Genomic DNA, 14,507 nt, shown 5'->3' with positions numbered 1-14,507 from the left:
CCATAGAATGAAAATTCGTGACATTTGCCAATTACCGTCAAATTCCAGTCCGGATGTGTCTTCAAAAGAAGATTTATATGTATTAAGCCTTTGTTTCAATTCTTAACTTGTCAATTGATTTTCGTTGTCGACAACATCCTATCAAAGTCATGACGTCGGTTATTTCCGTGAACGCCCAAGGGGTATCCGACCCGGTGAGAAACTTGGAATCGATGACAATAACCATACAGCGGCACATATCTCTAGTTATAGACTATGGCACAATGCTAAGAGATTCAATAATCAAATCGGGCATGTTCCGACATAAATCCATAGTCAGTAAAATTCCGCCGTACGTTGGCATGAAAGTGCAACAGCTCGTTTGGCAAAGCTTGCTTAGAAATTCTCAGATTGGAACGATTTTATGGTTATCGATTCTTTGCCAGTATGAGTTGAGTCAAACAAGTATTGACTGGGCAATCAATCCCCAGTTCCTTGCCTCGCTTGATGATCCAGCCGTTGATGTTGTCAATTTCCGTCCTCCTCCCTTTCCTCACATCTTCGCGCATACTGCTCGAGTTATGCGCCGTCTTTTCCACAGTGTCACGAAGAGTAGTCTCCAACGATGTGACCGAGAACTGCGAACGGTCATAGGCCAAGCTTTTGATTTCCGGAAGATTCTCAAAGACCGCCGAAATTTCCTCTAATAGCTGACGCTGTAGTGGCTGGAGCGCAGCGTTATCCAAGAGTCCGCCGTTGCGGAAATCCAGAAGCGCTGTTAATGGGTTCAGCACGCAGTTTGTCGCTAATTTGAGTAGCTGAACCCTTATAAGGTCGGCTTGTTTCAATTCAGTGCAGCGAAGGATTGGCGACCGGATGAGGGTGTCGAGGAGGAACCGACGATGACGTGCGCTGTCTCCTTCTACAAACCCGATGTCAACGCACCCATTAGGGCCTGACAATATAGCCTCGCTGGCTGATTTCAGGTACACGCCATGACGGATGACGCCACACATGTATGTCGGCCGCGTTGAGGGATCGGGGAAAAGGCGTTCATTAAGATCGTCAATTTGACCAAGGCCATTTTGAAAAAGACAGATGGTAGTATCGCGTCCAATTCGATCTTTAAATGGCTCAAGGGCGGTCACCGTTGCCGATGCTTTGACGGCGACAATCAAGTCACGTATTGGGCTGGTACTTGAGGTTGTCTTTCCCAGTAGCTCTGCATCGAATCCCGAGCTTTGCCTCAACTCTCCAGCCTCTCCAACGCGGAGGCCGAGTTTCCAGTCATTGGCTGAAAGTTCCTTGAAGAGGCTTTCTCTGTGGACGAGAAGTGTCACGGGCGGTGGGGCGGCAAGAGAGCGGAGAGATTGAGCAATGAATGATCCGATACTCCCCAGCCCGAGAATATGCACGCGACTGCTTGCCATGATGAATGAGCTGGATGCCTGATCAAGTATACGGTCATGTAACTCCTATGGATCCGGTGGAGACCTCCGGAGTTCTTTGCGAATCAATCCCGACGATAACCAGCCGGACTTTTAGCCGGTCGGGCTGCCGAAAAACTTTTTACGTACCGGTTACATAGTTATTCGGCTCTGGCGTCAAACTCCACATTTATACAAGGAGACCACTGCCAATTACAGTCGTGCCTGAATCCATCAGGGAAAAAAATTTCCAATGGGTATCCACAATGACCTCGGGGCGAATGCCGGTCCACAACGAGATTCAAGTTACTTTAATGACTTGAATCAAAGTTCAATCCCAATTGAGCAAGCAATGGAATATCGGAGAGGATGTCGATGATTTCAAAGCAGGATACGCGATGCTGTACTCGGGAAGCCGGTTCGCCGAGTACCTTCCACCATCCTTTTGAGTTCGCCTTGGTATAGCTCTCCCAAGTCGAAACGTGAGGCAACTCCGCTAATATGAATCCAACAGCTACGAAAGCTTCACATCGTAGTTGCAGGTGTATATTTTGTCTTTAATAGCTCACTTGGATCTTCAATTGCATCTGGAGCCCACGATGAGCTTGCCAATGATTTCAATATCGCCAGCGATAGCATCAAAATGGTTCTGCCAACGTCCCTTTACATGGCGGGTTTTGCGATAGGTACGTGGAACATCTGCAGCAAAGATTTTGACCTCAATTCTTACTCACAAATGCAGGTCCTGTTATTTTCGGTCCCTTGAGTGAACACTTCGGCCGGAAACCTGTCCTTGTAATAACATTCTCCATCTACCTCATCTTCATGATGGCATGCGCACTGGCACCGACCTTTCCAGCGCTTCTGGTTTTTCGATTCTTCTGTGGATTGGGAGGATCAGCACCAAATGCTGTGCTGGGTGGACTTTTCTCGGACATCTACGAGAATCCTCATCACCGTGGATTAGCGATGTCATGGTTCATGTTTGCGACTACATTCCCGCCACTGTTGGGTCCGATCATCTCTGGCTTCATCTCTACCATAACGTGGAGGTGGACTTTCTGGGCAGGCCTTATTATTGCTGCCCCTGGTTGGCCTCTTCTGGTCACCATGCCCGAGACGTATGTGCCGGTCTTGCGCCGGAGGTTTGAAAGATTTGATGAGAAAGCCGGATATATCCAGAAGCCTTCGGGCAATGGCGCAGGGTCTCTCTCCAACGAGATGTTTGTCATTCTTGGTCGCCCATTCCTCATGTTCACTCGAGAGCCGATTGTTTTCTGTTGCTCGCTGTACCTCGCCCTTATCTATTCGATCTTATACCTGTACTTCCAGGCATACCCCATCATTTTCCAAGGTACATCCTGCCACCATTATCACAAAGCTCCAAGCTAACCATATCAGATCTATATGGCCTATCTGCAGGCATAGGTGGACTAGCCTTCCTTCCAAGTAAGGGCCTCCCCCTTCCTCTACTGATTGATACCTTCTAACCCTCCACCAGTTCTCCCCGGGTCAATCCTCGCATTTGTCGTCTTCTTCTTATACAGCGGATACCACAGCAAAGCTCTAGCTGCCGGCCACAGCTGGGCAAAATTAGAAGAATACCGCCGCCTCCCCTTGGCCTGCGTCGGGGCCCCAGGAATCCCAATCGCCCTCTTCTGGCTCGGTTGGTCCGCAAGACTCTCCATCAGTCCGATCATGCCCATGATGTCAGGGATCTTTTTCGGATTCGGCTACCTGCTGATCTTCATCGCGTTGCTTAATTACCTTACGGACGCGTACAAGCAATTCTCCGCCTCGGCTTCAGCAGCCGCGAGTACCCTGCGATCCTCCTTTGCTATCTTCCTTCCCATGGCTGCGAATCCCATGTATACGAAGTTAGGTATCGATTGGGCGAATTCGCTGCTCGGATTCTTTTCGATAGCGATTGCTGTCGTTCCGTTTGTTTTTATTAGATATGGTGCTTGGATTAGAGCGAACAGCAAATTCGCACAGCAGGCTCAGTAGTGCATTGGTGCACTGATACTGACGTTACGATTTTTCTTGGCATAATGCCTTTACACTGTTATATAGAAATAATTCCATGGTGGCGTTCAATTGAGACCGCTCGATACCAATCTAGATACGTTGTTCACACTTGATTCGCTTAAAGCTTGGATTTCGACACACCTGCGATGCATTCAATCTCAACGTCCGTTCCCAATGGCAGCTCCTTCACGCAGACACAAGTTCGCGCCTGTAAAAACGGCCAATTAGACTCTTCCTGACATTTCCATCGTCTCGAGAAAGCATCTCAAACTTACTGGCATCGGCTTCGTGAACGTCGCCGCATAGACTTCATTAACAGCAGCGAAATCGCTCATGCTCGTAAGGTAGATGTTACACTTAACAACGTTTTCCAGGCTAGTCCCGCCCGCTTCCAAAACGGCACGGAGATTAGAGAGGATTTGTTTCTGGAGCACGAGTTTAACAATATAGTATGCATAGAGAATGGTTTCAAGGTCCAAACTTACGGTTCGATCTCCGATTGAGCCTGTGACAAGCGCGCCGGTTTCGGGGTGACAGCCAACTTGTCCGGAACAAAAGAGGAAGTCGCCCATCAAGATGGCCTGCGACAGGAAAGGTGGAGGTGCGGGTGCACCGGAGGCAGTAATTGGCTTCTTTTCGAAAGACATTTTGCGGGGGAGTTCAATTGTTGGCGAAATGATGTCCTAAGTGTCAGGTTGTTTTAGTTATTGGGAAGATGACTAGGTACCGGAAGCCCCGCGCGTTCTAGGCATTTGTAATCGGCGTGGGGTTTAGTTGGTTGAGGGGTGCTCTTATCACTGTGGAGCATCGCCCCAAAAGAGCCGACCTCACCTTCTGAGTAGTATAGCAACCTAGGATTATTTGCGCATTTCCAGGCTCTTATTACACGATGAAGGCACAAAACATTTTTCGGTTCTGGAAAATTGGAAGTACAAAAGAGAAAGTCAAGTTTCTTGAAACCTTGGAAAGCTTCTTAACTACTGTAGCAGATCCTGCAGTGTGAAACGATCAGGATCTCAACCCCTGGTACAATAGAATGGTCGTGACCAGAGCTCAAACTACCGACATTCTAAAGGTTGGTCAGTGGAGTCTATGGTATATAGCTACATGGACCTAAAAGCACTTGAGGGGTACTTAATTTGATTTTAAGGGTTTTGATGCCAATGCAAGTCCGCTATCGGGCCCTTTCAGTGGTTCTTTTCAAGATTTGAGTATCCATACTGGAGATAAATCATGTTCTTGGTACCATGACTGTAAGTAGGGGCCAGATACTATTAAGCTAGCACCTATTGAGAGCACCCCTCTTTTGAGGCTTTAATTACGCATCATTTGGGGGCCAACATGCTTGTTAATTTCAACTAATACCCAGTCACCCAATCTGATGCTCGAATCTCGCTACCAATTCAGTATGCAGCATATAGATCGCTTCTTTATATACAAGTTCCATTTCGTTTTTCCCCCTCATCCTCAAATAATTTCCCTGATCATATTGAACATTGAAAAAAACTACAATGGCCTCCACCGCTGATGCCATCGCCGCGGTGACTGCAGCTCTAGCCCAGCTGCCTCCGGCGGAATCAATTCCCGAAGAGGAGCGATTCAAACTTTTGGGCGCGATTGACAAAGTTCGCGTTGCCATGGAGCCTCCAGTTTTGACTGTTCGCAATTACTGCTTTGCGGTGAAATTGAAGAATACCCGATGTGAAAACCCATGCTCCTGACTAAAAGGTTGCAGCACTACGGTCTTGTTGGTATCCGTGTGGCCATAGGCATGGGCATTTTCGACGCCTTAGCCGCCGGGGGTGGATCGCCACAGACAATTAGTCAATTGTCAGACAAGACAAAAGGCGATGAGAAGCTTTTAAGTAGATCATACCTCCGTTTCAGGCTTGGCCTGGTACTAAAATGCTTATTTTCTAGCGCGCTTTTTGCGGCTCCTTGTTACAAAAAACCTTGTTGTTGAGAACGCCGACCAAACATACCAGCCATTGCCTTTGGCCATGGGATTTGTTACTGGATCGCCTCTCGTGGCAGCTATCCATCATTTGTACGTCCCTGTGCTCCAATGAGAAACTATACCAAGCTAATTGCGGCTGCTTATAGCTACTCGAACATGAAAGTCTCTGCAAACTTGAACAAATTCTTCCAAGCCACAGACTACGCTAACCCAGAAGATGCCTGGGCCGCGCCATTCCACTTTGCCTACAACACGAAAGACCATCACTTTGACTGGCTCCAGAAAAATCCCGAGGATCTCCACGCTTTCAATACCCTCATGAGCCTGAACCGCCAAATCGAAGGAGTGTAGTGGTATGGTTTCTATCCCGTCGAGGAAAAGCTACAAGTCCCAGCAGACCGGGTCCGACTAGTTGATGTCGGTGGTGGTTTGGGTCATGACGTGGCACGCTTCAAGGAGCGATTCCCTGATATACCCGGCCGTCTCATCGTCGAGGACCTCTCGTCCGTCATTCAGAATATTAAAGCCCCACTTGGTGAGGGCATCGAAGCGATCGGCTACGATATGTTTACTGAGCAGCCCGTAAAGGGCGCCAAGGTGTATTATATGCGAACTGTGCTCCACGACTGGCCGGATAAACAGGCTCTTGAAGCGCTGGGACATATCTGGGATGCTATGGCTGAGGATTCGATTTTGTTGATCAATGAAAATACCCTGCCTAAGAAGGATGCTCCTGCCTTCTCAGTTGCGATGGATATTCTGATGATGGAAATGTACGCGTCGCTGGAGCGGACTGAGAAGCAATGGACTGAGTTGTTGGAACGGGCTCATTTTAAGGTGGTTAAGATCTGGCGTGGAAATGAGCAAGGTGGTGGTGCGAGTGCGTTATACGAGGCTGTTCCTGTATAGATATAGATGTCGAGGTCGTTAAGGATACAATTAAAACCCGCCTCTCTACGTGCTGTCTTTGACGTATGGCCTATTTCTTAGTCGGTATAGGTATCTCAGCCCATCCAATTACACACGACAGAAGCTGCCAGAAGGTCCGGCTATATCGGTTGTTGAGCTCATGACTAGATTCGTTGTGTTACTCACTGGATCTGCAACTGGTATGTGTTTTCGCCGGTATTTAATTTCCAAGATGAGAAGATAAATCCAATATTCAACGGGGTCAACTTGGTGGTGTGTTGAGAAATTGAAGTCATATATTTCGCTCTTTGGCGGGAAGAAATGAAAGAGATGGGGTACTTTATTGAGTGCTAGACCATGGTAGACCAAGAAGTAGCTAAGTGGGTACCTCCAGGCGGGTAAAATAGGTTTCACAGACAGACTCAGTTAATAATGAGGGATTTCCTATTCAACGTAACGAAGCTTAAATAGTTAATCTGGTGGCCTAGCATTTGGAGTAGCTCATTCCACACGAATGTAGAGAATGCAGAGTCTAGAGCGTGCGGTGAAGAGAACGTGCCAATCAAGAAAGCGGGTCTTAAGCCAATGACGCGTGATGGAGCCTTAACTTGACAACCCCTGTATCACGTGACTCGCCGGGTAAGCGACACCTCAGCAACGACAACAGCGGACCTCCTGAGGTCACTTCCGCTTCTTTAGATTCATTCATACCCCTCTCCTCTTTCCATCTTTCTTCCTTTCTTTCGTCATCTTCTTCTCAGCTTTGCCCCTCACTCCTTCTTCTTCTTTCATTCTATTTCATCATTTTTCTGGGGCGTTCAGTCGGTGGATCTGGTCGTACTGCGGCCTAAGTAAATATGGTTCTCCCTATCAAGTTCACAGAGGTGGTCAATGTGAGTTCATGTCACCCGGTCAAGGATTCTACGGCCTTTCTTGCTCCGTTTACTGACTGCAATTGTGAAATAGTTGACCAATGTCGGCATTGCGGTACGTCCCCAGTCTGCCTGCGCTTTCCCCAGAAAGTTGCTTGCGACGACCCCGGCCCTGGCTACACGGATATGCCGGTTACACCCGGCAATCATCCCTAGCTCATCGATACACTTAACTAACGTATTCGGTCATTTTTAGCCGGCATCAATTGGCTTCACCTCATGTGTAAGTGCCACATGTCCCCCAAAACAAATGAGGTCGAAACGCGGCTAACCTGGCAATGACCGCATCGCAGACCCTAGAATCCGATCACTACATCTGTGTTCGCCAAAAGCTCGAGGAGGACGACAAGCCTCAAGTAATCATCGTTGACTTGAAGAACAACAATGAGGTCATGCGCCGGCCAATCAACGCCGACAGTGCAATTATGCACTGGAACAAGAACATTATCGCCCTCAAGGCCCAAGGCCGCACAATCCAGATCTTTGACCTCGGCGCAAAGTCTAAACTCAAGTCCGCGGTGATGAATGAAGATATTGTGTACTGGAAGTGGTTCAGCGAGAAGTCTTTGGGCCTGGTTACCGATACCGCCGTTTACCACTGGGATGTCTACGATGCCACTCAGCAACAACCCGTGAAGATGTTCGAAAGACTTCCCAACTTGGCGGTAAATTCACTTTCACTAGATCCGTGTGGGGATTCATACTGATCAGTTGGTTTTTGCTAGGGTTGCCAAATTATCAACTACCGCGTTAACTCCGAGGAGAAATGGATGGTCGTTGTTGGTATCAGCCAACAGCAGGGCCGTGTTGTGGGTTCCATGCAGCTCTATTCGAAGGAAAGGGGTATTTCGCAGTTCATTGAAGGTCACGCCGCTGCTTTCGCCTCCATTAACGTCGAGGGATCTCCCCTGCCTCACCACCTGTTTTCGTTCGCCGTTCGGACGCAGACCGGCGCGAAGCTGCAAATCGCCGAAATCGATCACCAAGAGCCCAACCCGCGATTCCAGAAGAAGGCTGTGGAGGTCTTCTTCCCCCAGGAGGCTGTCAATGACTTCCCTGTGGCGATGCAGGTGTCCACAAAGTACGACATTATTTACCTGGTGACCAAATATGGTTTCATCCATCTTTACGATCTTGAAACTGGTACCTGCATCTTCATGAACCGTATCTCGAGCGAGACCATCTTCACCACTGCCCCCGACACGGAGGGTGCTGGCATTCTCGGTGTCAACCGCAAGGGCCAGGTTCTGTCTGTTAGCGTTGACGAGAACACGATCATCGATTATCTGACTGCCAACCCCGCAATGGCCGGCCTTGCGGTGAAGCTTGCCTCGCGAGCTGGTCTTCCCGGAGTCGATCACCTATTCCAGACACAGTTCGATAACTTCATTGCTGCGGGCGATTATGGTGAGGCTGCCAAGGTTGCTGCCAACTCCCCTCGTGGGTTCCTCCGTACACCGGAAACCATCACCCGTTTCAAGAACGCACCTCAGACCGGTCAAATGTCAGTCATTTTGCAGTACTTCGGTATGCTGCTTGACAAGGGTTCCCTCAACCGTTACGAGAGTGTGGAGCTTGTTCGGCCCGTGCTGCAGCAGAACCGGAAGCACTTGCTCGAGAAGTGGATGCGCGAGAACAAGCTGGAGGCTTCGGAGGAACTTGGAGACATCGTCCGGCCATATGACATGAATCTGGCCTTGAGTATGTATCTCCAGGCCAACATCCCTCACAAGGTTGTTGCTGGATTCGCTGAGACTGGTCAATTTGACAAGATTCTCGCTTACTCCAAGCAAGCGGGTTACCAACCCGACTACACTCAGCTCCTCCAGCACATCGTGCGAGTCAACCCCGAGAAGGGTGCTGAGTTTGCTACTCAGCTTGCCAGTGAAGAGTCTGGTGCTCTTGTGGACCTCGACCGGGTTGTGGACGTCTTCCTTTCGCAGAACATGATCCAGCAGGCAACTTCCTTCCTCCTTGATGCCTTGAAGGACAACAAGCCTGAGCAGGGCAATCTCCAGACCCGACTCCTGGAGATGAACCTTGTCCACGCATCCCAAGTTGCGGACGCCATCCTTGGTAACGAGATCTTCACCCACTACGATCGCGCCCGCGTTGCCCAGCTTTGTGAGAATGCCGGCCTCATTCAGCGCGCTCTGGAGAACTCGGATGACCCCGCGGTCATCAAGCGCAACATTGTCCGCACTGACAAGCTGAGCCCTGAGTGGTTGATGAGCTACTTCGGTCGTCTTTCTGTTGAGCAGACCCTCGACTGCTTGGACACCATGCTCGAGTCCAACATTCGCCAGAACTTGCAGGCTGTGATTCAAATCGCCACCAAGTTCTCCGACCTGCTTGGTGCCAACCGCCTCATTGATCTTTTGGAGAAGTACCGCACTGCCGAGGGTCTCTACTACTACCTTGGAAGCATCGTCAACCTCAGTGAGGACCCCGACGTGCACTTCAAGTACATTGAGGCTGCTACCGCTATGGGCCAACTCACCGAGGTTGAGCGCATTTGTCGCGAGAGCAACTACTACAACGCAGAGAAGGTGAAGAATTTCCTGAAGGAGGCCCACTTGACCGAGCAGCTTCCTCTCATTATCGTCTGCGACCGTTTCAACTTCATCCACGACTTGGTTCTCTACCTCTACCAGAACCAGCAGTTCAAGTCCATTGAAGTGTACGTGCAGCGCGTCAACCCCTCCCGCGCCCCTGCTGTGATTGGTGGTCTGCTGGATGTCGATTGCGATGAGAGCATCATCAAGAACCTTCTTGCCACTGTGGATCCCTCTGTCATCCCCATTGATGAGCTCGTCTCCGAGGTTGAGAGCCGTAACCGCCTCAAGCTGCTTCTGCCCTTCCTGGAGGCTACCCTTGCTACTGGCAGCCAGCAGCAGGCCGTTTACAATGCCCTTGCCAAGATCTACATCGATAGCAACAACAACCCTGAGAAATTCCTCAAGGAGAACGACCAGTATGACACCTTGATTGTCGGAAAGTACTGCGAAAAGCGTGATCCCAACCTCGCGTACATTGCCTACCGCAAGGGCCAGAATGACTTGGAGCTTATAAACATCACCAACGAGAACTCCATGTACCGTGCCCAGGCCCGCTACTTGGTTGAACGTGCCGACCCTGAGGTCTGGACCTTTGTCCTCAGCGAGAACAACATCCACCGTCGCTCGCTCGTCGATCAGGTCGTTGCCACTGCAGTGCCCGAGTCCACTGAGCCTGACAAGGTTTCTGTGGCTGTCAAGTGCTTCCTCGAGGCTGATCTCCCTGGTGAGCTGATTGAGCTGCTGGAGAAGATTATCCTGGAGCCCTCACCGTTCAATGATAACACCAGCTTGCAGAACTTGTTGATGCTGACCGCCGCCAAGGCTGATAAGGGGCGTTTGATGGGCTACATCCAACAGCTGAATGAGTTCTCTGCGGATGAGATTGCTGAGATGTGCATTGGTGTTGGTCTCTATGAGGAGGCCTTTGAGATCTACAAGAAGGTCAACAACTACCTTGCCGCAGTCAATGTCCTTGTTGAGAACATTGTTAGCATTGACCGGGCTCAGGAATTCGCGGAGCGTATGGAGCTCCCCGACGTCTGGAGCAAGGTTGCTAAGGCCCAGCTTGATGGTCTGCGTGTCTCCGACTCGATTGAGTCGTACATCCATGCCGATGACCCATCCAACTACAATGAAGTGATTGACATTGCTACACATGCTGGCAAGGACGAGGAACTTGTGAAGTTCCTCCGCATGGCTCGTAAGACTCTTCGCGAGCCCGCTATCGATACCTCTCTCGCCTTCTGCTTCGCCCGTCTTGATCAGCTCGCAGAGCTTGAGGACTTCCTCCGGGCTACCAACGTCGCTGATGTTGAAACTTCTGGTGACAAGGCTTACGAGGAGGGCTACCACCAAGCCGCCAAGATCTTCTACACCAGCATCTCCAACTGGGCCAAGCTTGCGACCACCTTGGTCCACTTGGGAGAGTACCAGGCAGCTGTCGAGTGCGCTCGCAAGGCCAACAGCGTCAAGGTCTGGAAGCAGGTCAACGAGGCTTGTGTGGACAAGAAGGAGTTCCGCCTTGCCCAGATTTGTGGTCTCAACCTTATTGTCCACGCTGAGGAGCTCCAGACCCTCGTCCGCCAGTACGAGCGCAATGGTTACTTCGATGAGCTCATCGCCGTTCTGGAGGCAGGTCTGGGCTTGGAGCGTGCCCACATGGGTATGTTCACCGAGCTGGGCATTGCTCTGTCCAAGTACCACCCGGATCGGGTGATGGAACACCTGAAGCTCTTCTGGTCTCGCATCAACATCCCTAAGATGATCCGCGCCTGTGAGGAAGCAAACCTGTGGCCCGAGCTGGTCTTCCTTTACTGCCACTATGACGAGTGGGATAACGCCGCTCTGGCTATGATGGAGCGTGCTGCCGAATCCTGGGAGCACCACTCCTTCAAGGACATTGTCGTCAAGGTTGCCAACTTGGAGATCTACTACCGGGCTCTGAACTTCTACCTGCAGGAGCAGCCTCTCCTCATCACCGACTTGCTCCAGGTTCTGACCCCTCGCATTGATGTCAACCGTGTCGTGCGCATCTTCAAGAGCTCGGATAACATCCCCCTGATCAAGCCTTTCCTCTTGAACGTTCAGACCCAGAACAAGCGGGCTGTGAACGATGCCATCAACGAGCTTCTGATCGAGGAGGAGGACTACAAGACTCTCCGCGACTCGGTGGACAACTACGACAACTTTGACGCTGTGGAACTCGCTCAGCGTTTGGAGAAGCACGAGCTCATCTTCTTCCGCCAGATCGCCGCCAACATCTACCGCAACAACAAGCGCTGGGAGAAGTCGATTGCCTTGTCCAAGCAAGACAAGCTCTACAAGGATGCTATTGAGACAGCTGCGATCTCTGCCAAGACTGAGGTTGTTGAGGAATTGCTCCGCTACGTAAGTTTACTGTCTTTCCTATGAATGATCATGATACTAACCTTCCATAGTTTGTGGATATCGGCAGCCGTGAGTGCTACGTGGGCATGCTGTATGCCTGCTACGACCTCATTCGCCCCGACGTTATCATGGAGATCTCATGGCGCAAGGGCCTGCACGACTTCACCATGCCCTTCATGATCAACTTCCTCTGCGAGCAAACCCGCACCATCGAGATGCTCAAGAAGGACAACGAGGAGCGCAAGTCTCGGGAGAAGACACACAAGACCGAGGAGGACAACACCCCCATCCTCGGTGGCTCTCGACTCATGTTGACCCAAGGTCCGAGCCCGGCCGCCAGCCCTATGCCATATGGGCAACAAGCCAACGGTCTCACCCCCCAAGTCACTGGCTACCGCGCGTTCTAGATTGATGCAATGATTCCCTGGATTTTGTTTCCCCTCTTTTTATTTTTCTTTTATGTACCATAAAGCGACGTGATGACTTCTTTGGTGCGAAGCAAAAGACTTGAGTCCTAGGGGGAAAGGTTACCAAGCGGGGAAAATGTGCCATAGGAGGATATCATGACGGCCGCCCCGTTAATTTGTTTTTCGCGCTCTTCTTTTTTTATCATCCAATGTATTTTGATAGGCTTTTGCGTTCTTAATGCTTCCCTACGTCCGGCCTGGGCCATGATAGACCTTCGTTTCAGTAAACTGCATGGCGTTTTGGTTACCAAACCCGCCTTAGTTCCTGCACCTTCAAATTCTGCAGGATGTTTGCCAAGACATGCAATGCCAATCAATCATAGACGATTGACGATAGTACCTTCTCAACCCCGTCCACCCCGCCAAGACGCCAAGGCATGGCATTCTTCACCCATCAGCCCCGTCCAAATAATTGTAAATAGATCCCCGCGCAAGGAGTGCCTAGCCTGGAACCTGGTTGCACCGAGGAATTGAGGGAGGCTAGATTCCGTCACACGACATACGTGCCCAGACTAGATCATCGAGGGTGGGTAGCAGATTACGAAACTAGCGATTCAAGTAAGCTCTTGGCGATCGACGCTGACCTACTTTTTGAGTATCAATTTGCTTTTTTTTAATATACCGGCGGGTAGGTATATTCAATGGTTTGTTGATAAAGTACGGTACATCTGGTTCGACTGCAGGACGTCTGATACCCTATCCTGGCACTAGCAGCATTGACTGCATCCACCCGAGCCGAGTGCAAGCTTGCGAATCTCCGGGTCGGCGTATCTAATGCTCGCCACTTAGTTTTTTAATTCGTTTTTGACTCCTGCTCTCCTTGAGCCCGAGACCGATCATCTGAAGCGACCCTCGGCCCGGCTAGATGGAACAGCAGCAAAGGTCTGTGTTCCGGGGAAATTCTTTACCCCGTGGAGAATGTGGAGTGTATAGCTCCCCCAGCTGTGCGGCGCGGGAAGAATAGTGGCAGTAAATTTTTCCGTCTGGAACGAGATTCTGGAGATCTGGGGTGCTGCGGTTCCAGGGGCTGACGTGTTGAATTCTGAATCTTGAATATCACAATCGAACTGAATGACGTTGTGGTTCAGTTGGGATGGTGATAAGGTGTGGTGGTGGGGATGGATCTGATTTGCGGATTTACTTAGGTTGTTCTGCTTATCAGAACTGCAGAACTGCAGGACTTGGCTGCTGCAATGCAGTCACATTTCTGAGGTACGTGGGGCTATATAAGATTATCTATTGATCAATGTCTATAGTTCGTGTCTTCCTGTCCTCCGTAGATTGTTCTCGTGCCAACGGATATCCTTAATTAGTTTTAGGAAGGGTTTCCGGCACTTGGTACGTGGGGCGGGGAGGCTATCGCGTCTCCGGTTATTATAGAGTAGTATTGGCCCCTTCATGCCGCGATTCTTGGCTCACTTGGCTGTTTTAGAAATCGCAACCTGTCATACATCGGCGGGAGATCACCGTAATGCCAAGGGGAATGGGCATCCTCAGTAAGGGTCAGGTACAGATCGGTGACCGTGGTAGTCCCGCGCGGTCCTCGCGGTGTCGGAAGAGTACACCGGGGGGACACTGGAGATCCTTTCCTCTAGGGACTTGTACGCATGACTCAACAGATTCGGCTAGGCGCCCGATACGCGTAGGTCAAAAATCTCTGGGCAATTGGTAAACTGATATGATAAAAAAACCATGGGACATGGGGGTTTCGGAATGACTTTCCCCGAGGTGAACTGAACTCCCCGTGATTAATCGGCGATCGTGATTGGTATGGGGTTCGTTTCTGCACAATCGAGAGTTGTCCGAGTTTCCCCCGGACAATCTCTCCAGGTTTTCCCGTCTATATCCGTCGTCATTGTCTG

At 50.3% G+C, this 14,507-nt stretch overlaps 5 protein-coding genes across 5 annotated transcripts; 3 read left to right on the top strand and 2 right to left on the bottom strand.

The window, feature by feature from the left end:
- Positions 1-407: 407 nt before the first annotated feature.
- N7484_011640 (ketopantoate reductase family protein) lies at positions 408-1,409 on the bottom strand (the record flags this gene model as incomplete). The annotated part of the gene is made up of 1 exon (XM_057122027.1): positions 408-1,409. One exon carries the CDS (start codon positions 1,407-1,409, stop codon positions 408-410), a length of 1,002 nt encoding a protein of 333 aa, XP_056967781.1.
- Positions 1,410-1,775: 366 nt separating this feature from the next.
- N7484_011639 (MFS transporter) lies at positions 1,776-3,413 on the top strand (the record flags this gene model as incomplete). Its single annotated transcript, XM_057122026.1, has 5 exons — positions 1,776-1,865; positions 1,921-2,092; positions 2,149-2,760; positions 2,808-2,855; positions 2,908-3,413. 5 exons carry the CDS (start codon positions 1,776-1,778, stop codon positions 3,411-3,413), a joined length of 1,428 nt encoding a protein of 475 aa, XP_056967780.1.
- A 139-nt stretch (positions 3,414-3,552) lies between these two features.
- On the bottom strand, positions 3,553-4,081 carry N7484_011638 (uncharacterized protein; the record flags this gene model as incomplete). The annotated part of the gene is made up of 3 exons (XM_057122025.1): positions 3,553-3,642; positions 3,710-3,859; positions 3,920-4,081. 3 exons carry the CDS (start codon positions 4,079-4,081, stop codon positions 3,553-3,555), a joined length of 402 nt encoding a protein of 133 aa, XP_056967779.1.
- An 864-nt stretch (positions 4,082-4,945) lies between these two features.
- Positions 4,946-6,300, top strand: N7484_011637 (S-adenosyl-L-methionine-dependent methyltransferase; the record flags this gene model as incomplete). Its single annotated transcript, XM_057122024.1, has 5 exons — positions 4,946-5,113; positions 5,170-5,299; positions 5,355-5,481; positions 5,538-5,736; positions 5,848-6,300. The coding sequence occupies 5 exons, from the start codon at positions 4,946-4,948 to the stop codon at positions 6,298-6,300; spliced, it is 1,077 nt and encodes a 358-aa protein (XP_056967778.1).
- Positions 6,301-7,098: 798 nt separating this feature from the next.
- On the top strand, positions 7,099-12,585 carry N7484_011636 (uncharacterized protein; the record flags this gene model as incomplete). The annotated part of the gene is made up of 6 exons (XM_057122023.1): positions 7,099-7,193; positions 7,267-7,287; positions 7,429-7,455; positions 7,526-7,897; positions 7,958-12,178; positions 12,229-12,585. The coding sequence occupies exons 1-6, from the start codon at positions 7,158-7,160 to the stop codon at positions 12,583-12,585; spliced, it is 5,034 nt and encodes a 1,677-aa protein (XP_056967777.1). The 5' UTR covers positions 7,099-7,157.
- Between the last annotated feature and the right edge of the window lie 1,922 nt (positions 12,586-14,507).

This window comes from Penicillium longicatenatum (assembly GCF_028827895.1).
Source record: "Penicillium longicatenatum strain IBT 33135 chromosome Unknown contig_7_segment0_segment0, whole genome shotgun sequence".
NCBI classification, from domain to species: domain Eukaryota; kingdom Fungi; phylum Ascomycota; class Eurotiomycetes; order Eurotiales; family Aspergillaceae; genus Penicillium; species Penicillium longicatenatum.
Note: the sequence above shows the minus strand (reverse complement) of the source record. Positions and strands in the feature narration are given on the sequence as shown.